Below are 25,882 nucleotides of genomic sequence, written 5' to 3' on the forward strand. Positions count from 1 at the left end.
GAATCAAGACAGCCGTTCTCTAAAATAATTATCTTCAATCAAGAAATTTTTTTTCGTGTATAAAAATTCATTTTTTAATTTCTTCACAAATATTTTCCCTACGGAAATTTAACCGCACGGTAATTAAATCCGCGCTTTGATTGAACGTAAAACCGGAAAACTGTAACTACTACATTTAAAAATTTTCCTCAACATTGTTCCTCAGCATAACAATATTAAAAGAGTAAATCTCCTCTATTTACTTATGTACTCTTCACCCATTATTGCCCAGCTTTAAATCCAATCCGTTGTTTTTCGACTGGATGTTTGCGAACACCTAAACCAGTTGTTAAAAAACAAAACAAAAGTCAAAATTTTTAAAAATAGATATGAGTCAAGTCCACTTGATACAAGTTAAAGCAATTTAACCTGAAGGTGACTGTAAATCTGGACTACATCATACCTACATACATGTACATATAAATATTGTTACATAGCCACACCTAGACTCGTACATGACGTATCATACCTATAGATATACAGCACATGTACCTATATAATAATAACTTAACGCAATGTATCTATCTCTATGAATGCCAAGAGACAAAGATCGAGTTTCCACGACCGAAACCTCAACTGTACTTACGCGAGTTACGTAGGATACGTGGGAGATATATCGGCCTCGAGAGTAGTCGTAGTTAAGAGACGAACGATGTTTCATTTTATTTTGTGTGGGAAGTAGTGTACTGTGTACTATATATTATATATTATACTTACATTTTGTGTATAATAGTAGTTTCCTCTATACTCGTGGATAATACTTGAGTTAAGGCCTACGTAAGAAGGTGTACAACATATATTGCCTGCAAGTCCACATACGTCTATATATACAACATATCACATCCACAATCGTACATCCTATCGTATAATACCTATTGCATTTACTTTTTTCATTATATACTATAGAGATAGATATATACTAGCAGACACGGCCCCTTTACTTCTGCTGGATTACACTGAATTAGTATGGTTGCTCATAACTCCTTGGAACCCGCGAATCTCCAGTTCGCGGGCATCTTACTACTTACAACACTTTTATAATTACACATTAGACATAATATGAGCTAACGATAGTCCATCGACTTATTTCACTTGCATTTGGCGGATATTAGGTTGATATGTTTATAAAAACCTGCTTCTATTCACGCCTACTGAGCTCACTTTTTATAACTCTGCCTTTTTATTACTTGTTAGTTTTTCAATAATGGATAATTGCAGACTTGTTCTATTGTTTAATTTTTTATACCTTTAATTACGAATTTAAATTACAAGAATTTATTCAAATTATTCATATCTGTGGTGCTTTATTGTTAGGAGCTAGGATTGGTTAATAAATATTTAGTACTCGGTTATTCGAATGGGTTTAGGTAGATTTCTTCGGAAATGAGTTTATGACTAAAGATCGTGACGAGATTTAATTTTCCTTTTAGTTTTTTAATTTTTGTATTTTCAAATTTTTACAAATAATTTAAAAGTCAGAAGTTTTATTTGATAAATTAGAATTGTCTTTGAGGAAAATAAAAAATGGCAAAATTTAAAAATCCATGTTTTTTTTTTTCAAGTGAAATTTTTATAGATTTCAAAATCTGGAAATTTTTTTTTTAGTTTATTAAAAAAAAATCTTTCTGATAAATCAATTTTTGAACAAGTTGAAAAAAATTATTTTTTTTTAGCTAAATAAAATCATTTGAAAGAAATTGTCATTGATGGAGTAAAAAAGTCAAATCATCAGACGCTTTTTATGTAAAAGTTTTTTATTCTGTATATTAAATACATTAAATATTAATATTCACAGATAATCTCGGTGATAATGAAAATTTCTTTAATTTTTCATTTTTTTAATTGACTTTCTAGGAAATATTTAAAAATTCAATCATAAATTTGAATAAAAACTGCGTTTTAAGTTAAAAGAAATTTAATTCTTTATTCCTCGCGAAGCTTTATTATTTACTATTATCAAAAAGTTTCTATTGTAACAGTATTAATTCCTTCCGGATGAATACTTTATTATTCAGCAAGAGGATTTATATGAAACTGATAAATACGTTCAGTATTTGTATAAAATATTTACTAAATAGCCATCATATTTTATAAGTCGGATTATATTTAAATCGAACGAGTGCAGTATTAAACTCTAAATAAAATCGAGGGTTTAATTTTATCGCATTGGATCAGTTTTTATTGTGAGATTTAAATTAGTTTTTCTCTAAAAGCTTTTATATGAATTAAACAGTAATTTTTTCTTTTATTCTTATTATAAATATACGACATATTATTATTCTAGTCTCAAGAGATAAAATTTTTTATCTTTTTACTTTAGAGAAGTTAATGTTTTTTCAGTGTTCAACATTTGTCATGTCTATTGCGAAAATTTATTACCACTTTGTCGATAATAAAATTCATACAAACAAACTTATCAAACAATAATGCTTTATACACTGAAAACTTAAAATCACAAGTTAAGTTAAATTACAGAAAGTAGCAGAGTAGAAAGTGAATAGAATATTTTCTTGATTAAAGAATGCTCGAATGTTTTTTTTTTTATCAATTAATTAACTTAAAAGTAAAATTTCTTATCATAAGAAAGTTTGTGCATACGTTATGTAAAAAAATTCAAAAATTAAACTTTTAATAAATATAATTGGAGTCAAAATAATTTTAAATCAGGGTCGTGAATTTTTTAGACACAAAATGTTTTCTACAAAATGTTTATGATAGATTACATACCATTCGACCATCAGTTGAACGTGAAACTCATAACATTCTTAATAATATGTATTAAAATATAAACATAATATTCATTGCAGTAGCGGAAAATAAGGAATGATAGTAAAATATTTAAATGTATTACCAACGTTTGTTAAGTATTCATGACTTCTTCAGAGCTATACAATAAATTACAATTCAATTATAATTATTGCACACCTCAAGCGTGAACACTTGAAATGTGCTTTACGATTGCTTTTAAATTTCTCGCTGATTTACTCATATTAATCCATTCTACTCTCTTTCCAGTACACTGTACTAAGATAAACGATGTATATATTTATCAAGAATTATTTATAAATTAATTTAAATTTATAAAAAGTTTTGATATGAAAAATGACACTAAATTTTTTTAAACTGATCAATATCAAACTATATCAATTAAAATTGAAGTACCATAAAAACCTCTGACCTTTTATTACTCAATAAATTTTTGACAGTAAAATAAATCAAAGCATCAAATTTCCAAACTTGTCTGTTCGAAATAAAATCTGTTATCTGTCAATCTCAGATTGAAACAATCTAAACATTGTTCTCATCACTTGAATTATGTTATTTAAAACGAAGAGATCTGGCATCCTTCGCTTAGAATGCTCTGAAAATTTATCACTAAAAAAATATTCTTATCCTCCAATTAACTTCGTTCTCAATTCTTTTTTTTTTTTATTTTCTACTTTATTCTTACAGTTTACAATGTAAGACTGGAAAAGATAATTTATATTTTGATTTTACTGCAATAATTTTTTGTCGCAGTTCTTAATCATACTCGACACGAACGATTGCGCCTCGTTCGTGTTTTTGCTGTCACGCGATTTCGCGAATCTAGTTTTCTCTATATATACTATTTAGACTGCAGCAGTGGTTCAGAGAATGCATTGTTGTAAAAAGTTAATCATTATGCCTAAAATTATTATACTAAAATATTTAAAATAATAATAATAATAATAATAATAACTAGAAACCTTGCAATCATTATGTGACTGCCGTGACATGTGAACTATAAAAATTAAAATTTTGTTTTATTAAATAATTACTTTTGTTAAATTGCACTGTACTTTCTTAACAATTGACATTTTTAATGATATAAGCTCATCCCGATGTTACACTAATCAAGAGCTTTAATTTGAGTACCCACATGCATTTTTATATATTTTTCACATATTTATATATATAAATATATAAAATATATAAAAAATTGATGTGGGTACTCAAATGAAAGGTTTCAATGAGTGTAACATCGGAATGAGCTCATATCTTTAAAAATGTCAATCGTTCACAAGATACGAAGTAATTTCTTAATTATATATCTAGTGATGGAGGAAACAAAATTTTTCTTATTCTCTTAATAATATAGATAATAATAATAATAATAATAATAATAATAATAATAATAATAATAATAATTCTATTTACAATTAATGTATGATATCAGCCGGTTATTATATTATGTTATATTGAAAACTCTTTTCATTAGATCCGATTTATGTAACACGACAATATATATGTATACGATCCTGTTCTATTAGTTAAATAGACAGGTACACACGCATTGGTATTGGTGTTGGTATTGGATGTTGGGTTCATGTGAATGTCTATATGGTATATAGTATATAGAGTACGAGCTATGTAATTGTAATATACGTACTCCCCTTTTCGAAAGTCGGTCACGAGCTCGGTCGCCGACCGTATAGCGGACCATCGCGGACAGCCCTGTTGTTCACTTACTTGGCCCCGGTTTCCTTGTTACGTTATAAACATATTACGATTAGATAGAAAACTATTTCAAATTGAATCTGCTAAATATCTTTTTTACTGCCAACACTTTTATTACTTTCTTGTTGAAATCCCGAGTTTTCCGATTAAATTATAATTATAATATGATTACTCCTATACTATGACAAATGGAAAATATTACTTAATAAATTACAAAACAGCATTACCGTTCGTTCTTACATAAATTCTTGTTATTTAATTTTCTTTGGTATTCATTTAATAAGAAGAGAGATCAGGAGTTTCATTTTTTTTTTTTTTTTATAAAATTCATATTTATATCAGAGGGCTATTAAAATTAAATTGATATTGACATTGAACTGCTCTTAAGTATTTTTAGAATGTTCTGATAGATATGTTTAAAAGTGTAAAATAATAAAAATATACTTCAGGTCATTTTTTAATGGAAGTGATAAAAATATGAGTACATTAATTGTTGATAAGGTCATAGGGGAGCAAGATTAAAGTGCATTTTGTTAAATTTAATGATATATATTTTTTTTAACAAAAAATACAAAACTTTTCTGACTCTTAAATTTTTAATGACGTTTTTTATAAAACTTGCAAAAATTTTTTAAATTGATAAGGAATTTTTTCAAATATTTTTTTAAAAAAAGTCTTTGCCATTTATTTTTCCAAATTAGTTTCAGAATAAAAAAAAAAAAAAATTTTATGATGATCGTAAGTGTTGCAGCTGGTCTGGTGGTGTAAATTTCAAACCGATATTCTGAAAGTTGTTTTTACGATCCTCAGATCCATTTGTGCTGAAAACTAATAAAGATAGCCTTGTTATTTATAATTCAAAAAAAAAAAATCGATGCTTGAATCAAAGTTCTCGTTGAAATAATTTTTTTTTAATTTTTCAACCCTCTTTAAAGGAGTTTGAACTATCGACTTCTAATGAGAAAAGACGTCAGGAACTTTAGGAGCCTTAAGAATAGCGAATTGTAAGAAAACTCGGGTTAAGATTCTGTAAATTTAGAATAGACCTATTTGGAAATGATTATATAAAGTTGAGATTAATTGGGGAAGATTGATTCACTCTGAAATACGTGGGAGTATTATTCTTTGGTACAAAAAAGACTGGCAGTCTGAGTGGAAAGTGATTTCTCAGAAAAATGTAATGAAGTAGTGAAAGAAAAAGAAGTAAATAGAAAAATAATTATTAAAAAAAGAAAATACATAGACTGTACCGTACGTACTGAGAAAAATTCATCCGTGGGTAACTCTATGGTTCACGGTTTGAATTTAAGTCAGTTGAGTGATTATTTAATTAAAAAATTTAACAAAAGGTTGCTTTTTGACGTTTACAAGGTCGTTATTATTATTATTCAAGTAGTTTTACTCGGGAAAAATAATTTAGATCTACAAGAATTAAGATCTCTATTTAAATCTACATAAATTTTATTTTTACTGTGTAGATCTTATCGGCAAGCTTAAAAACTGTCCAATTATCAAATATTAAATTCTAGGTTTTTTTTTCGAGGACCACAATGCACAATAAAAAAATTTTAAAGACAATTAATTTTAAAAGGTGACAATTTTAGTGTTCCAAATATCCATAATGAAACAAAATTGCATTATTATTGAAACATTAATATTAAATTTCAATTATAAACAGTAACTCATTTATTCTATACTGAGAGGGAAAATTAAAAAAAAAATGAGTAATGTTGCAATAAGAAATTAATTTTCTTTTTTATTTTATTTCTTAGCTTAAAAAAATATAAATTTTCTCTCGCAGTAATTTTCTTGTTGGAAGAAAATTTTTCAAACTTGAGGAAAAACAATTTATATAAAGAACTGAAAAATTTTCATTTAAAATTTTTTTTTCTCAAATCTCAAAAAAAAATTTTTTTTTTTTTTTATGAGAAAGTTACTTTGAAAAAAATTTTGATTTCTTCAGCTGAGAAATAAAATTTTCAACAAATTAATTTCTTATCACAACAATGTCCATTTTTTCATAAGAAACCTATTAGCTCATAAATTAAAAAATTACGCAAGATATTAACTTGGAAAAATGATCAATTTAATCTCCATTCATTCCCTTAATAGGCGATGTAACCTTTATATCCGATACGCGAGGGATCTGGGTTCGATTCCCGGCCAGGGTCTTTTTACTCTCAACTCATTTATTTAATTAACTTTACTCAGTAAAAATTAATCACTAAAAAATTTTGATTAATTGTTCTAAATTTGTCACTTAAGTAATCCCAAGAATGACTCAATTGAATTATTAATTGTACTACTCAACGAAAATTGACTTTTTATTGACATTTCTTAAAATCTTCCATTAGTTGTCAATGAAACATCAATTAGCACTTAAAGTAATTGATTTTCATGACAAATTATCGCTAAAGCAAAAGTATTTTAAATTATTACTCCAATTATTTTAAAATAGTTTTAAGTGTTTTGATATCTATTGCATATTAATAATAATAACCATACTATTAAAATCAAATTAAATTCTTAATTTACGTTCTGGTACTACCCCAAGCTTAGATTAAAAGCAGTATTATAAAATAAATTAATTAACAGTGTAGAGGAGAAAGTGTTTTTAATTATTCAATTAAATGCAGCAAGTGTATGCCTGGGTTGATAAAAAGTAACGAAAATAATTAAAATGACAAGTAAACAATCTAATATCTGATGTTTAATGTTTAATGTCTAATGTCTGTAAATGAGACCGTAATTGCAAAGATAATTGATACGAGATTGAGGCTGTAATTAAGACACGAGTGAAGATTAAAAGTCCGACCGGTAGGGTAAAAATTATATAAAAAAGCTTTGAGACATTGAGGTTTTATATATGTGTAATAGAGAGGTGTTTTAGTTGTAGAATAAGAGAATCCTTTTCTCCTTTCGACGATACAGTTAGTCGACACAGCTACTCAGGAAGTCGTTTCGCGCTGATGACGCGCCATTCTCGATGTTCACTCAATTTCCAATGAAATATTTATAAATAAGTAGAGGATAATATTTAAATCTGTTATTATTCAGTGTCAAGTTATGATTCGCCTCAATGGGCTGCATTGAAATAACTTTTGTTTGTCAGTAAATAAAACCACTGATAAATATATGCTAAAGAAAAATAAATGATCGTGAAAATTAATTGAATCTAAAGGATTGTTCAGCTGTTCAATTAAAATTTAATCAGCGATAAAATACCGCGTAAGAAAACAAAATTGAAGAAAACTCTTTTTGAATTTTTGAGTTGATTCAAATTTAATCCAGTTACAGTTAATGCATTGCTTATTATTATATCCAAAGTGATACAAGAAGACAGTTGAGGAAAAAAGAAGGGGCCTGAGTCCCAACCGATCGGCCGTGTCCAACGTTGTCTATTCTTAAATCCAGTCAGTAACGCTCGTGCAATTCACCGAGTCACTCATCTGTCACTTTATTCAATATTATTTCCGTAATATCAGACTTTAAATGTATAAGCTAACTAATGGATAAATGACCCGAGAAAAAACCTCTATGGATAACATTGTAAATTTAATGTTGGATTATATTTTTATTTTTACTATTAAAATAACCGCAGTAAAGTGATTTGATATGCCGAAAGACCTTGGAACGCTTGGTAATTTCTCGAAAAAAATTTATAAACATAAATAACCGAGGTTACGAGCTCTGTACTGGTGTTTTAAGTGTTCCTTACTTTTTTTTTTTTTTTTCTTACTTTTGTATCTTTTTTCGGAGTAGTCAATAATTTGCTAGATAAATGTTTGGTCCGGATGTTTTGAAACCAATTTGGTCCAAGATCTGCAGGATGTGCGGATACATTACTTGTGCTAAATCTTACCTCTCAGGTTAGTTTTTTTTTAATCGTGATTTGATATACAAAATTTAATAAAAAAAAAAATTAAAATTTTTAATCTTACAGAAAAAATTATAAATTAAAAATTTTGTAAAAAAAAATTAGTCAATTAATTTACGACAAACTCTTAGAAAAAATAAATAAATTTTTAATTAAAAAAAAATTGATGGAAATAAATTACAAATCAAGTTAATGATTAATTACAATCAGTTGAGAATTTTGAAATAAAAAAACTTATTATTCTTTATCATCCATGATTTATTTTAAGAAGATAAAAAAATTTGATTTATATCCAGTTAATCTGATAGTAATTATTCTTTAATTACCACGTCGTTCTTAAAACTATGAATAAAAATAAAAATTAAGAGAATTGAGTGTTAAAAACACAAAGCCTTTGGCATAAACATATATTTTTTATCTTTCCCGAAAAATATGCCAGTATGAAATTTAAGATAAATTCAATAGTCGGTATCTTTTGAGGATGAGCCAGCGAAAAATGCCAGAGAAAGCAAAAAAAAAAACTCGAGCTTGAAAAAAAGCCCGGTGGCGAAGCGTGAGAATCACGATTGTGATTGATTCGAGGCTTTGGGATAAATTTATAAGAGCTGACATAAATATATATCCGTATATCTATGTAGGCATCGCCTACTCATACATTAATACACCTCTGTATCTACATAGATAAATACAAACTGCAACAATACATAACTGCAGTCTTTCTCCGGCCTATTGGCATCATGCCCGTTTAAATTCCTGGCAATTTTCCTTAACCTCATCTCCGCGTCTATTCACCAATGCTGTTACCATTACTACTATTATTACTATTAATATAGATTTTTTTATCGTAGAAATGCATGCATAAGCCTGTCGGGTAACGGAGCGTCAGAGTCGCATGACTGATACTCAAGGGAGCTCAGTTCGAATCCTAGCAAGGTTCGATAATACTCTACGAGCTACAGAATTTTATTTTTTTCAATTTATTAGAACTCTTAAATTAATTATCGATTCTTAAGACTACAAAAATATTTTTTTATTGTTGATTGTTAATTTTTTTTTACGAAAGAACACTAATTTATATTAGAAGCGCTTTTTCTCTTATCCTGACTTGACCCCCGATGAAATTTAGGACATCGTGTCGTAGAGGGTAGCCTGAGGCTTACAAACATCCGCGGTAATAGTAAAATAACATCAGAGCATAGAGTACCAAGAAGAAGAGTTGTCCGTACCGGGAGAAACCAGGTCGAGGCCAAGGGTCAATTCTTCAAGCGAAAATTATCTTTATAAGTGTAATGCTGCTTTGTGGTGGGTGTATGTACAACAAGTATATATGTAAATGGACATTATCATACGTTCATAGTATATAGAGTCATTCTTGATACATATATATTTGTATCATATAACGTATTATAAACAACCACCCACCTATGCCCTTTATTTTTAATGCCCAACATTTTCTGCATAACACTACTTGAGTTTATTAATGTCAAGGTCTTGACAACTATTTTTTTTTTTTCATTTTTATTTTTATTTTAGACTGTCGTTAATATTAGTCGAGGGAAAGGCATCGTATCACGTTTACTTTGTAGTGTTTAGAGTCCAAACCTGTTTTATTTAATTTATATTTATATTTATACCTAATGTAATGCTTAGGAATATAATATCGGTTATTAATTATGTGAGCTTAAGGACCTTGAAAATTATTTATTTCATTAGAAAAATAATGTTTTTTTTTTTTTTTTTAATTATAAAATTTCTGGTTTATAAGTTTATTTTTAGACGGATTATTTTAAATGTAAATATTTGTTGATATTGTTGGTAATGCGACGGAGAAATTGTCTTGAGGACTTGAGGGAAAATTTTACAAGAAAGTTCTCTAATTTTTTGTGCAATATTTTGCCAGTGATTTGAGTATTAAAATAAATAGAGTATTGTTTATACAGAATGTTCGACACGGGAAAGATAAACACGGAAATGTTGTTGGGAATTAGATTTATATTTGTACAAGTACCTAGAAATAATAAACAAACGTATGTTAATCATTACGAAAGTAGCAATGTGACGAAACAATTGATTTTCATCGTTGATATTTGTTTATCTTGTTTAGGACAATTAGTTTGCTCAATTACTAGTAACTAGATCTTTTTAAACATTATTATTATTATTATTATTATTATTATTATTATTATTATTATTATTATTATTATTATTATTATAACATTTAAACTCCATGATGAAATATCTCAGCCTCGTTCCATTTTTCTACAAATCCAAGAACAAAAAACTTAATTTTTCATACTGATAATAATTATAATAAATAAATTTATCAATTGACATATATTAAGTACATAAAATAACTTTCCGCTTAATTATTCCTATAATTTAGTAATTAATAGATAAACATAAAAGAAGATAACTAAATTATTTGCTGAATTCATAATATAAAAAAAAAAAAAAAAAAAAATAGAAATAATAAAAAGGAATTTAATTAAACGTCTGTGATAATTACGAAGATATTTAAAATAATATACAAAGACAAAGCCTTGAAAAAATAAATATTTTCATAGCAACCTTGAGATGCTTTCAATGCAATTAAATGTCTTAATAATCATTTATAAAAGTCTCTTTGTTTGATTTTAAGTAACTCAATAATATTTCATTTATTTACAATGAATGGAAACAATAATAATAATAATAATAATAATAATGATATTAATAACAATGTATTTCTTTTTATTGCCCTTCAACTCCTGGTACTTATCGTTTGATTGAAGCAAACGATCAGTCATGCTTTAAATTGAGGCGATAACGAGCTAATGTAAGATAAGAGATACCGAAATATATTCATAAATGACGTGTCGTCGGTGACACACAATTCAAATAATCTTTGTTTCTTTTAAATATTTTTTACATCACTTCCTTTTTCTATCGATATTGCTCGTGATAGCGGAGTAATAGTTATAAACTGTTTACTTAAATAAAATAATAAGTAGTATAAATATCATTTTAACGGACACTAAGTCACAGCCGTACGTGTTTAATTTTCATGTACATGAAGTAATATATAAAGCACTTAGAAAACAGGACGTAAAGTAACTTGAGAGAAACACCTGGACACAGTAGTAGGACAGACGTTTACATTATATTCGAGTGGGAAGGAAGTGGTCGAGTCTCGATCTACACTTGAGTTCCTTCAGGAAGTTATTGATATTTTACTAACCACGTGTTTTACTTTTTGATAATTGTTAAAGGGTAGAATTTGGTTTCACAAATCGGGAGTTTCGGTTTCATGCAAATTTTAAATTATTTATTTCGCATCCAAACCGAGGAATAATTTTATTTAAAAAATAAAATTTAGTATTGTTTATAATTAAGTAATTACGAAGATAATTATTAACAGGTGATTAGTCACTTATCAATTTAAAATATTAGAATTTTTACACTTCAGTGTTAAGTAATATAAATATAATTAGCAAATTTTCATCTTTATCATTAAAAAATTGAATATTTTTAATATTAATGAAAAACGACAAATTTTGCGATGGAAAAAATCAAAAATAAATATTTAAAAAATTTTTAATAATTTTTTTATCTTAAATATGGCCGAGAAAATTAATAAGCTGAGAAATTTTCTATTTTAATTCAAGACAATTTTTTTTGTGTAAAAAATGTCCTTAAATAATTATCTGCATCAAAATTTATAGACAATTTTCTTTAGATAAAATTATTATACCACAGTTACAAGTTATGACATCTAATAAAATAATTATTACAGCTTAATAAAGCACTGTATTGTAGTAAAATTGATATTAAAATTTTTTATCTCTTCAAATCCAATAGTAAAGATGTTGTCTGTAAGATGTTACATGACTAGGGACTTTTTAAGAATAATGGGTAATTTTATAGAAGAGAAAGGAAGAATCACTCGAAAAATAAAATAAAAATTCCATTGAAATAGTTTTTCGCAACTGCTATTAAGTTTATGCGAAAGATGATTTGATTGCTGGATATTCGCGTTATGAGTCTAAAAAAAGGCATTTATTTTTTAGAGTCGCTATTAGCAAATTATTTTTTACCATCAAAATGATAAAATTGAAAAAACTAAATTTCAATTTTGAAAATAAAATTTTTTTTCTGGGAAAAAAAAAAAAAAAAACAATTAACTAAAATTCAATGATTTCATTAAAAAAAATATCATTTTTATGAATCTATTTTCTCAGTAAGCGCACACCTAAAATTGGTGTAAAAACAACAGAAAATTTTTCTCTTTCTCGTATTTACTCAGCTCTATAGTTAGAAGCTCTTGCTCAACTTTTGTTAAAGTATCAATATCTCTTCTCCTCGACAGTGGAAGAAAAACATCAAATTTAGGTCAACAAAATATATTGTAGAATTAAATAATTCAATATTGAATCTTAATACTATTGGTGTCCAATATTGAACGGGTCCGTTCTATTGTGGACTGAAAAAAATTTCCCGTGGGTAAAGAATAAATTGAATGTCGAATAAATTCCATAGCTTTGGAATAAAATTTAAATTAGTTTCTCACTTCTGGAAAAAAAAAAACTTTAAAACTCTATTAAAAATTTTTATTAACCCAGAGCAGTCTAATTATTTAATAACTTATATATTAACTTAACCAGTGCACTAAAACTTGATTCTAATTTTAATTATAATATTCATCTGTCTGATTTCAATTTCCAATGCCACGGTTATTATTACGCTTATATATATAATACACGTAAGTCCATGTTCATCTGTTAAACTTTAGAGCAATTCAAGGCAGACCATTAGACACTAGATAAAATTTTCTTCCGGGCGTAAAAAAGTAATTGACGTAATCTGTAAAGTGTAATTGGACAAGTTGAGGCTTTAAAAAGTGATTAAAGACTGTGGAGTTTATTTATTGATCGCAGTTTTTATTTCAAAATAATACAAGTGTAGAATGACGCAAATAAAATCTTAAACTGGGAATATTTGAACAAAATAAAAAATAAAGCATCGTAAAGACGTCTATACGTATTATACAGCGAAATCCCGTATTCCATTCTAACGGTTGATTTTAGTTTGAATGTGACACGTAAGAATCCTCCTTTGGTTGTATTTCTCTGCACACTATATAATCCAACATACAACACATCGCCGGTAGATTATAAAGTGCACTATCACATTATAAGGTAATATATATGCATATCCGTATTACATGTATACCCGTGCTGAAATACGGTCACCACAAGTTTAAGGTGGTCGCAGTGCACTGGGAAGTTGCGGCAGCCAGAAATTCAACCGTGAAATTCTCTCGGTTCCCACAATGAAAATTCAATTACTTTTGACCTTTGAATAAATTCTCTTAGCTCAATATAATCTCTATAAACTATTTATTATAATGAGATTAATTTGGCTTGTTTATATTTTTGTTGAGATAATTAAATCAAACAATTATATTATTCCGGTGAACAGATTTTGATGGAACAGAAATAAAAATTTTTATTGTGTTGCGAGAACCAACATCAAGTTTTATGTTTACTGCTCGTACTAAGTTTTTATTATTTTTATTTTTTTTATCGAGAAGTACTGTTATCGGTTAACGTAAGTAGAGTCATTAATTATTTTTTTAAATCGGTGGAGTAATTATCGAATAGTTTGAATTTGTAAATACCTGTATTGAATTAATGGTATTACTGGTAAAAATTTATTAAATTTTTTCAAAATAAAAATTTTTGTATACTAAAATTTTATGGTAGAATCCGTTAAAATTTTTTGAAAAAAGTTAAAAAACTATTTTAGTTACCGACAAACAGTATAGTTGTATAAAATAAAATTTTCATAAATAAAAAAATTTGTACTAGTAGATTCAATTTCTAATTAATCCGTGAAAAAATTCTCTGAGATGCGTGTATATAATTTTTTGATCAAAAGTAGTGTTGAAAATTTCTGATAGGTGGCGCATGGTCACTAAATAGTTTCGTTGTAAGATTATTAATTTTGAGGTATTAAAGTAAAATGAAAATAATATTCTAGAGTCTCTCAAGAAGCTAATCTAACATTCATTTTTAGTTCAACTAATTTTTATTTAACATAAAATCTTTATTAAAGGACACATTTATTATTAATTATTTATTTCATATGGTATTTACACTGTCCACTTTTATTTTATCACACACATAAAAATAATGCAAAGTTGCTTTTTTGAAGGACACATTTATACAAGAAATAAGAAATTTTTCACCGAGAACTTCATACTAATTACTAATTTGACTGACAATTTTAAATTCAATGATTTTTCTATTTATGTCCTTAAAAAAAAAAAAAAAAAATCAATACTTTTATCTATTTATCAAATTAAACAAAGATTGTAAGATAAATTACTATCAATTATTCGTCTCTTACTACGTAAAAATATATACATGAAATATAAAAGCGCGCTTATAGAAACATATCATAAATCTTCTACAGACTTTTTATACCATTAGAGTTCTGATATTAAGAAAAATTTAGACTTGTAATAAATTATATACATAAATTGAAAGTCATATCAATAGTTTACCATCGACAGTATTTCAACCATAAAAAGTGGTACAATTTCTTGTAAAAAAAAAAAAAAAAAAAAAAAAAACAATAATGAATTTATTAAAATTTATAATAATCTATTTCCGTTTCAATTGTATAAGTATCATCATAAATCATTTCCATTATTTTCAAACACTCACAAGAATAACCCAAGAAAATAAAACAATTTTTCCACAAAGGAACGTTATTTCACAAAGCTAAAAAAATATATTGCAAGTAAAGTACCTAAACTCAACAACAAACAATCTGACATGTTCAACAATGAATTTTTCCACATGTAAGAGTAAGAATTGCGACATGGCACCTTGAAATAGAAAACCGAGCGAACAAAGAACCGAAACGTGTATTATCGTGTAAAGACATACCCGCCAGTATTATTATCTTAACTAATAAATATAATACGGTATATAGTGTAATAAAAAGTAATATTACTATTACATTAGCGTGGAAGGACTTGAGTAGCTTTTGATATACGAGCTGGGAGGTGCCTTAAGTGTCACATAAAGAACAGCACGGTCATGTAGAGTAGAAGCCGAATAAGTTTATAACTAAACTTACTGTCCCCTTGTCAGTCGAGAAAAAATTCCCCCTTACCAAAAACAATGTCAACGACACGAATCACCAATGGAACAAAGAAAGTGACGAGAAAAGCCCCAAAACAAATAAAATAAAACAAAATAAAAATAAAATGTCTTTATCAGTGTGTTTATGTTTAATCTCCTTCATTATCTTAATCTTATTTAACGCCCAAGACTTAAACTCTTTACATACTATTATTTATACTTTGTTTATCTTGGACGCGGAGAGAAAGACAATTTTACAAAGAAAATGGGTTAAGATTAACTAAATCGAGACTTTGTAATAAATTATTATTTTTATTGTTATTTGTGTAATTTGTAGGATGGAATTTTTGGTTCAAAACTGACTTTGTCGGGATTTGAACCCTGATCCGCGCATTTCATACAAATCCTCTCTTTTGTCCATTGAGTTAATGTTAGTTGTGGATAAATTCTGATCAGTTGTTAATAGATGTTTCTACGGCTTTCATTCTCGTTTATTTTAATTTGTCAGTTGGAATTAATTTTTAATAAATATATTCTTTGTTATTACAAGTCAATAGTCCAAATTATTCTTTACAGCGACGTGACTCAAGTGAAAATTTTTTATCTACCCAACTGATTATTTTAATAATAATAATTTTTTTTTTTCTTTTTTTTTTTGTAAATTTTACAAACTTTAGTAATCTCAGATGTTATATAATACATAAATACGGTTCTGTTCATCTAATTTAAAAAATTACTCCAAGAATAGTACTCTTGGCATGTTTTCAAGTATTTAATGCATTCTCTTAGCAAATTTTTATATTTTCAAAGATAAAATTTGGATTATAGTTTAACAAAAATTTTATACCTTAGAAGAAAAATTAACTTGACTAAAAAAAAACAATTTTGAAGAATTTTATATTCTTGATTTAAGTGCAAAAATTTTTTGTGGTAAATTTTACTTGACTAAATAATTTTTCGTCTTTATTAAGGATAATGAAACTTTTCAAAATTATTTTCTTGGTTCAAGATTTTTTTTTTTTATTCAAGTTGATTTTTTTTTACACAAAGAAAAAATTTTTTTTGAAAAAAATGAGCAATATTAGAAAGAAAAAATTAATTTGTTTAAAATTTTCAATAAATTAATTTCTATTTTTTGCTATGTCTATTTAAAAAAAAAAAAAAAAAAAAAAACTTTTTTTTCTTCAGTCCAGAAGTTTTTTTTAATAAAAATAATTTGATAAATAATAAAAGTAATGGATTTATTGATTAGCAACAAAAGTTTAATAAATTTTCAAGACTCGTTCTCGGTATATTTGAAATATGTGGGACTGTAAATAGCACAACAACAATCCCTAACAGTGATGTTTATCCAGATATTTTATTCGGCTTAGGTTCATTCCCTTTTACTTGTCGTTCATCGAATCCAGGCCGTTACCTAGGAAACGTAGACAACATCACAAATAAGAGCGCGAGTGGTATCAGTGGTTCGTGTAAAACAACAAGATCTCTGCATGATTGAGAGGAACAGAAAAAAGCACAGTGGTGTGTCATAGTTAAGTTGTAAACCAACGAACAAAAAGCGGATGGAATATATATGCATAAAATAAAATCTAAAGTAAAACGAAACTAAAATAGCCGAGAAACTATCAAAACCTATCGATCTATCAACTATCACCCTTGCGTTTCTGTTCTCTTCACTGGAGAAAAGATTCTCCTATCGAGGATTTACTTTTTTTAACTGCTCGTCTTTCGCTCCATCATCTTACCGTTCCATCTAACAGCCTGGGGAAAATTTATATATAAAACAAAGAAAAAAAACTAAATAGGTATATGACTTGAGTCTTTTCCCTCACAATAAAAGGAAAGTAGTCTATTTTTTATAGCCTTTTTTCATCCTAGTTTTATCCTTTATCATGTTATTTTCTGATGGGTCAGAAATAAACTAAATTTTATCACTCTTATGTCCTTTGTTCGAACTCAGGGAATTGCCGCAACGTTAACGTCATGTCACGTTCAAAGTGTTTAGGTAAAAAAAATTAAACCTTTTATTTACAAACAATCGGACTTGAACTCTGGTTTTTTCCAACTCCCAGAGAGATAAGTTAATATTTTGTTAAGGAAAGTATGTTTAATTTTTTGTGCAAAAGTCTACCGATAATTGAAACGCCGAGAATAAATATCAATGGGGGAATATAATTAGGGTGGATTATTTTGTTAGAAAAATGATGGGGGTTAATGAAAATATTGGTAATGTTTGAGGGAAAGTTGATTTATATATTTAATTTACTGTCATATTATTTTGATGTTATTTGGTCATGACTGGAATTAATATTATTGAAACAGAAATTATTTCGTTGAAATAAAATATAAATTTCTCCATAATTTTTATTTATAGTATATTTTAATAGATTATAAAATATTGAACGCTTTTTTGGATTTTTTCTTATGAGTAATTCAAAATTTGTTTGAAGATTTGTAAAAAGAAAGCACAACGTAGTTACAAGTAGGGAAGTGTGACGACGCGGTCTTTAAAGACTTACTACCGGAAAATTAAAAAGTTCTGACGGATAAAAGACCTTGAAACTATAAATAGCAAGTTTTAAGATTAAGAAAATAAAGTTTAATAGTGTAATCCTCAAAGTAGCAACTGTGGTACTTTTCTCTAAAATACGGACCTTTAAATGACGACACACTAAAAATGTGTCATGCATTATTATCATTTAAACCCATTCATTTTACTTCAAGTTGAAGGAAATGACCCACTTAAATGTGTTAAAATGTACACTTGTTTTTCGAGTCTCGCTAATTGGGATAAACCCCGCTATGATAAATTAATTTTTTACAGTGATTCATTTAATAATTCTCCCTAAAAGTATTTTAATAATAAATTCTTAACTGTCGAGTTTTTGCAAAAATCTACTAAAAATTCTTCATTCCATTTAATTTGCTTTGATTTAATCCCAAAATTTATTTTTTCAAATTTTTATTTCTTCAATAAAAATTTATATTTTTCCTTTACATAAAACTAGCAATATTTTTATGCTTATGATATATTCCACCAATCGCGTTGCAAATAAATTGGCTTTACATGCATTTCATCTCAATTTTAGTTTACGGATCACTGAATAATCCTTGCTACCATCTAACATAGTTATGACTGAAATTCTACATTGGGCATATTTAACTATGCTCATCTCTCCGCGTGCAAATTTTTTCGTGACGAAAACCGATCAATAGTTCAGTCAAGAGGTGCCACCTATTCTCCTTTTTTCACACACGTGAGTAAATAAATTTGGCCTTATCAAGCTTTTAGTTAATGAGAATTTCAAATGAGCGATTCTCAAAGCTAAATTTTCTGTTAGACTCACAAAAACAAAAAAAAATCATTTGTCTCTTTCACTTTTTTAGTTTCAATAGCTTCAATTGTAATTGAAATAAAATCTGAAAAAAAATCGATGACCTCGATAATAGTAGTTCAAATAAAGCGCCGTTAATTTTTGACACCTAATTTAAAAGTTCGGTATTAAAATTAACCGAACAAAAACTGCATGAAAAATTTCTAACTGCAGCGCACACAAACAGAATAACAACAATTCGAGAAAAGGATGCAATAACAATGCATATAGTAATAATACTATCGAGCATGCACATATGAAATGATTAAAAACATACATAAATATATGCCATTTATACTGATAAAATTTTCTTAGCACATAATGCACATTGAGCGAAAGTCAAAAGTCTTTAAACTCCGCCCATAATCGGTATTCATACCCAATAAGTATCATCGCAACCTCGTTTCATTAGTTTCACATTGCTTCACGTAGGAAAGTAACCCAACGTGTTATTATTAAAATTCGACTTGATCCATCGATTAATTCAACTATTATCTCTCTATAAATCCACTCAAATATATATAAATAAGTATCTTCATATAAAGACACAAGAATTTTTTTTCAAAATTCAAGTTTATCAACTATTATACTGTGCTGGTAAAAAATAAAAAAATAAAAAAAAAAAACAGCAAAAACATTTCTCAGTGAGTATAATTTAATGTGCTCTTCACTAAAATTTTCACTTTTATGATCGAGAAATTAACTTTAATTAATTTACATTTTTTAACGGTTTTATTTATTTTTATACTTAATCAATTAAGTGATTACAATTACTCTTCTAACGGGTTTCTTGATTTTTACTATTTTCTCCTCAACCGATGCCTGACATTAAACGTTTTAGTTCAATAAATAACCGACCACGTGCAGCTTTTATTTCATTTAATCAACCGGCTTATTGAACAACAGAGTTATTACTTTATTTTTTTTTATGAATTATTTTTATTACGATTATTATTATTGTTTCTATTATCTTATCTTAAATGTATGGCTTTATTAATATTAATAATAATAAATGTATCTTGAAGCTTAGCTTGTATCTATGTAAATGTCACTACCGTATACTCATTACTGTAATAATATAGTATTTTATTTAATTATTCATATTTATATTAACAGGCTTGATTATTATATAATTTAACCAAGTATTTAAATGCTTCATAAATTTATTGAAATAATTATCAACGTTTTTTATTCGTAAATTTTTAATTATAAATTCAATTATTAAATTAAAATTGAAAGTAAAGTTAAGATTTTGCATTTTAGGGTAGCTTAAAATTTCCTCTTTATTTACGATAAAAAAAAATCATTTTTTGATAATACTATAAAAAGTATCCTTAAATAATGATTAACAGCCAAATTAATAAATAGTTTTCTTTTCATTACAAACATCGAGTACACTGAAAGAAAAAATTTCTTTTAAAAAAAAAGCAATGTTGCAAAAAGAAATTAATTTGTTAAAAATTTTTAACAATTTTATTTCTTATCTGAAGAAACTTGAAATTTTCTCACAATAATTTTCTTGTTGAAAAAAAGGTTTTTAGATTTGAGAAAATAAAAATTTTAGATAGACAACTTACAAATTTTGATCCAAAATTATTCTTTCCCAAACGTAGAAAATTTATTTTCAACAAGAAGGTTTCTGTGGGAAAAATTTTTATTTTTTTTTATCCAAGAAATAAAGTTTTTATTAAAATTTTCAAAAAATTATTTCTTGTCAGAACAATGACTATTTTTTTTTTTTAAATATTTTTTCTTTATGTGTACATGGAAAGAACAAAATGATACTGTATATCATCCCAGATTATACTCAGTGATATCTGGGATTATATTCATTGTAATCTGGATTATATTAGCTACTATCTAAAATTTTTTTTACTCAGTATAATCTGGGAAGATATCCAGTGTCATCTTGTTCTTTTCGTGTACTCTATATCAAAAAACTAAATATTGATAAAAAAATCTCACTAATATTAATCCAAAACTTAAAAATTATTTAATTCGATCATTTTTTATTTTTTAGATAATTGTCACAATTATTACAAAAACTGACTTTAACAATTCACACTTAATTACAATCAGCTTCTAACAATTTTTACAATGATACAATAAATAAAGTCATTAACTCTACTAATTGATAACTTTTTCCAACTTTCTACCATTGAATAGACGGTAGTTCCGTAATTATCAATGGAACAAATAAAACAAAAAAAAAAATTTCCAATGATTTGAATCCCCAAAAAAGAAGAGCTATTTACAATTAACACCGGGTTGATTAAATGTAATCCTCGAAATTACAATTCCACAATTATAGAAGGTATACCGAGGATGTAAGTATAGGTGCGCCTGGTGAATCGATACTTGCCCTCATTCAGTATGTAAATATTTTAAATAAATATAGGTAGATGTACTAAGAGAGTGAGAGGAAAAAGTGAGAAGACTACAATATTACGATTGCGATATGACAGTTCAACACATGCATGATATTGCAGTCACACATTCAATCGAACGTGATATATAAGTAGATACGTGTGTAACATATCATACCACATGAACATATGTATATCTGGCTAGCAATATCTCTGAGCCGTGTCGCCGGTACAAGACGTGATGACTGCCCGTTCGTGGACCGTAAAAATTTGCGACCACGAGCTCCATATGTACATATATAACACAGAGTAATACTTGTGGTCGTGAATTGTCGAGTTTGCACGCATTTCGCTTAGAATACCGGACGTGTGAGTAACATAGCCATAGTACAGTCATATTGTTGATACTGATAGTAATAGTCATGGCATGTATTATATGTTTGAACACACACGTGTGTGTTGGTGTGTGGGTGACGTATGTATCAGTGAATAGAACCAGATAAATCAACAAAGAACTTGTCGAGTTTATTATTTCATTATTATTGTTGTTATCATTTTTTATTCGTTACGCTTTCAAACAGAGTAAGACAAGATGTACTGCACGGATAGGAGTAATTGCGAGATTTCATGTATGTGTAAATGTTTTAGTTATAATAATAACATAATTTTTCATCGCTTGCTACCTCACTTCCTTGCAATTGCCAATTCAGTCTCATTCGCTAATTAATTAATTCTATAGAAGGAAAATTGTATCGAGTAAATCTGATAATTGCTATAAAGGCAATAGATTCTATCATTAATTTGCTAGATTGTCGAATTTAAAAAAATAACATTTATAATTTAATTAACTCAAGTGTTTTTTATTGTTATGTGTTCACCAAGTAAACTTGTTTTACGTCTGCTGGTACTCATTATACAAGTCTGTCTTGATTGTTATTATGTTAATTATTAGTTTTAATCAGCCAGCAGTTTCTTTAAATTCTTAATGTGGGACTTGGAACAAAACGACTTTCGTTTTAAATTTAGGCAATTTTTTGCCCGAGTTTTTTTTAAATGTTTTTCTTCAAGTTTTTATTGAATATGGAACGACATTGTCTTGGACGAAGTAACTATTTTCAGAGTTGTAATGTTTTTTTGAATCACCAAGATTTATACTACAGTCAAGAATTTATTTCTTCTGGGTATAAAAATCAAGTAAAAAAAATTATAATCACCCCTGTTGTTGTGACGTTTGTTATTTTTAGTAGTAATTGATTAGTATTCATGAATTTCCTTGAATAAGAATGACTCGCAACTGTTTTGTATTCTACTTTGATACATTTGTAAAAGCTGTCAACCGTTCACAGTAAATCAATAAAAATTCTTATTAGTAATTTTTTGACTTATAAGCTATGAAAAATTAAAGCTTTTTTTAACATTTCAAACTCCATTTTTCCTCAAAAATGCTCGAAAAATATGAGGCGCCAGAATTTATGGGTCACGCATTGAGAATATTTATTTTTGCTCATAAAAAAAATGCAAAGATACTTTGAAAAAAAATACTCATTTTAAAACAATTATTTTCTTCAAAATTTAATTCTTTTGGTTTAATATATTCAGTTAGAATTGATTCAACAAATTTCCGATTAGAATTAAAAAAAGTAAAAAAAAAGATCAAGAGAAAAAGTTCAAAATTAAAAAATTTGATAAATTTAATGAAGCGCTTCACTATTTTTCAATAAGATAATTTTTATTTCACTCAAAAATATCGTTTTTGATGGTTAAGATACAAAATAACATTGATTCAAGATATTATAGACTTATTTAAAGAATACGAACGTATTAAAATTTTTTTAATTTTCTGTATAGTAAAAAAAAATTGTGCTTTAATGATAGATTCAAATATTTCGCGCCATTTCACAATTTTTAAGCTTTAAAACCAAAATTGTTTCGATACCTCAAGATTTCATAAGTTATCTTGACCATAGAAAAATGGATGGGATAAATAGACTAACTAACGTCCATACGAAATTTTTTTAACCATTTTTTTTGCATTCAACAGAATAAACGTTCGTTAATCATATCAATTGTATCAATTAAGGTAAATTTCTGTACTTATATCATCATATAAGTTTAAAATGAATACTAATAAATTTTTTAGAGGAGATTAAAGCAAAACTGAAGTTTGCTTCGCGTTACTAGGCGTGTAATTATCTTTAAAAAAATTATCTTGGATCAACAGTATTTTTTTTTTTTTTTGAAGAAAGTACTTTATTATTAGAGTAAAAAATTAATTTTAAAGTTACCAAACAATTCTTATAAATTATATTTATTTATTTTCCCTTATCACCAAAATACGAAGAAATATTTTGAGAATAAACACGCGAGATAATAAACGGCGTTGTGAATAGATATATTAATAATTGATAAGCCAAGTAAACAAATAAATAAAAACGAAAATAGATTAATAAAGAAAGCGATTAGTTCTGGATAGTGGGTTCGAATAGATAATGAATTGCCAATAATAATTGACAGCAATTAACTATTTATTATTGCTGTCGCCTGACATCTCTTTTATGTCTATAATACATTTGTATCGGACACAACATCTGTTTAATGTAATAATGTAAATACTTAACCAAAGAAATAAATTATATTAGTATTAATAATATTTATTTAAACTTTTTAATTGAAATTCTTACTTTTGTAATGTCTGAGTCTGTAGAATCGGTCGCATCACGTAATTCACTTGATGGCAATAAAGTAAGTAACATAAAACTGTTATGCTCTTAACTTATTTTGTTTAACTTTTTATCGTCTGATCTTAATGTAAATAAGATCATAAAGTAAAAGACCAGTTAACTTTTTAAAGTGTGTTTGCTTTTGTTTGATGTTTAATCTAATGTAAGGTTAGAAGATGAAATAGATATAAAAAAATTATAAAAAATTTCACGAAGTTAAGTAAATAGTCATTGTTATGGCCATTAGCTATTATTGTTGCGTGGATTGAATAAAAGGACGTGAATTTGACCTGTTTATCGAAATAGTTATCGGCAAAAGATTGTCTTATCTACCCCGATTTAAAAGGTCGATAGCCTATAGGCTATACTGTATGTGTACAATACATTTTCTCTCATGTTCAATAAGATTAGACGTAAATAACATTAGACACAAGGTGAATAAAAATATACCATGTGAATAACAAGAAAAACTATGGTGATTAATTATGAAAGGTGTGGAAAATTTTAAGTCTTGAATTTTTAAAATGGAACTCTTTAAAATAATTAGGATTCACTTCGATTCTCCGTGAATTATAAATTGCTGTTAAAAACTTAAATCAGAAATTTATCGACATTTATATTGCTTGAAATCACTCGGAGTTTCAAATAAAGGTGTCTGGTTAAAAATTTAGTCATCTTAGTTGAGTGACAAGTAAGATAAAGGCTCTGTATAAGGCATAAACGTGATTTTTGGTTATTTATTTTGTCTTGTTAATAGTATAGGTATTTATGCCTTTATAAGGTATAATCGTTTTGTTATCATTAATTTGTCCAAAACTACATCTGCTTTACGGACTTTATACTGGCAGAATTCTTTTATGATAAATATATCACCGTAATAATAGCCGGTAAAATCGATAATTATTTTCATTTCAGTTATTTTGATCTTCAATGAAAAATAATTTAAAAAATGCTTCGCGTCTAATATAACTGATGAAAAAAATTAAAAAATCATTACATTATTTATGTCAATTATTGTCTTACGCATAAACGTCCTTAATACAACGCAAAATTACTTATTACAACGATGAGTAATTTTTAAAGCGTAAGGTGAAATTTGAATACGTCTTGAAGCTAATTTTACACGGATCTGATCAAGCGTTCTATTCTAAAGCTTGCAGAATATTAAACACAACTTAATTACATTCATTATAGTTATAGCAATACATTATTTCTTTCTTACCCAGGCATTAACTAAATATATAATAATATACATAAAGAAATAAATAAATAATTACAACTATAAGACATTAAAAATAACTATAATACGCTTCGTTACGCTTGCGAAAACTTTATACAATATATAATCCATAAATTTGAATAATCAATTGAGTAATCTTTAAACAAAAGCGATTTCTACTGATAATTTTCGCTTCAGTGTTCATGGAAATCTTAATGAAATAATTCATCAAGGAAAGCGTTTCAAAAATTTATGAGTATTCATTTTTTAAGACGAAGTTTGTTCGCTTTTTGATTGATAGTGAAACTCGAGGAAAATCGGCAATCTGTAGACGAATTTCGGGGTTCTACCGGAAAATTGAGTCGCTTTTAAGAAAAAGAAATTTTTGAAGCACGCTTCAACTGAGATAAGTGACTTATGAATTTTCATAACAGTTTCACCAATCAGATAACTAGAACGTGAAATATGCGTGTCAGGTTTTAAAATCCGGGCTACCTGCACTAGACAGCTGATTTTAGATTTTTTCAAATATTTACCTGCACTTTTTAGTTGTGAAAATATCATAAATATACCGTTTGAAAATGATTGATTTTTTTTTCAAGAAAAATTCTGAGCCTTAAATTTCTTGTAACTTCTAACAATTTACTAGAATATCGGAGTCGTATAAAAAGATCT

General features: G+C 27.1%; 1 protein-coding gene across 3 annotated transcripts in view; it reads left to right on the forward strand.

Annotated features, from left to right (window-relative positions):
• Trc (Serine/threonine-protein kinase tricornered) overlaps positions 1–25,882 on the forward strand; it is a 68,738-nt gene that overhangs the window by 19,931 nt on the left and 22,925 nt on the right. The window contains exon 1 of one of the 3 annotated variants that reach the window (XM_074257924.1): positions 8,274–8,387. The exons of the other annotated variants lie outside the window; for them this stretch is intronic. Coding sequence (XP_074114025.1) covers positions 8,300–8,387 — 88 coding nt within the window. The 5' untranslated portion in view covers positions 8,274–8,299. Of the gene's footprint in view, positions 1–8,273; positions 8,388–25,882 lie in introns of those variants that run through there. 3 annotated transcript variants of the gene reach the window in all.

Source organism: Cotesia typhae, unplaced genomic scaffold, assembly GCF_013202065.1.
Source record: "Cotesia typhae breed Kobodo isofemale line unplaced genomic scaffold, CoteBio_Ctyphae contig_123, whole genome shotgun sequence".
Taxonomy (NCBI): domain Eukaryota; kingdom Metazoa; phylum Arthropoda; class Insecta; order Hymenoptera; family Braconidae; genus Cotesia; species Cotesia typhae.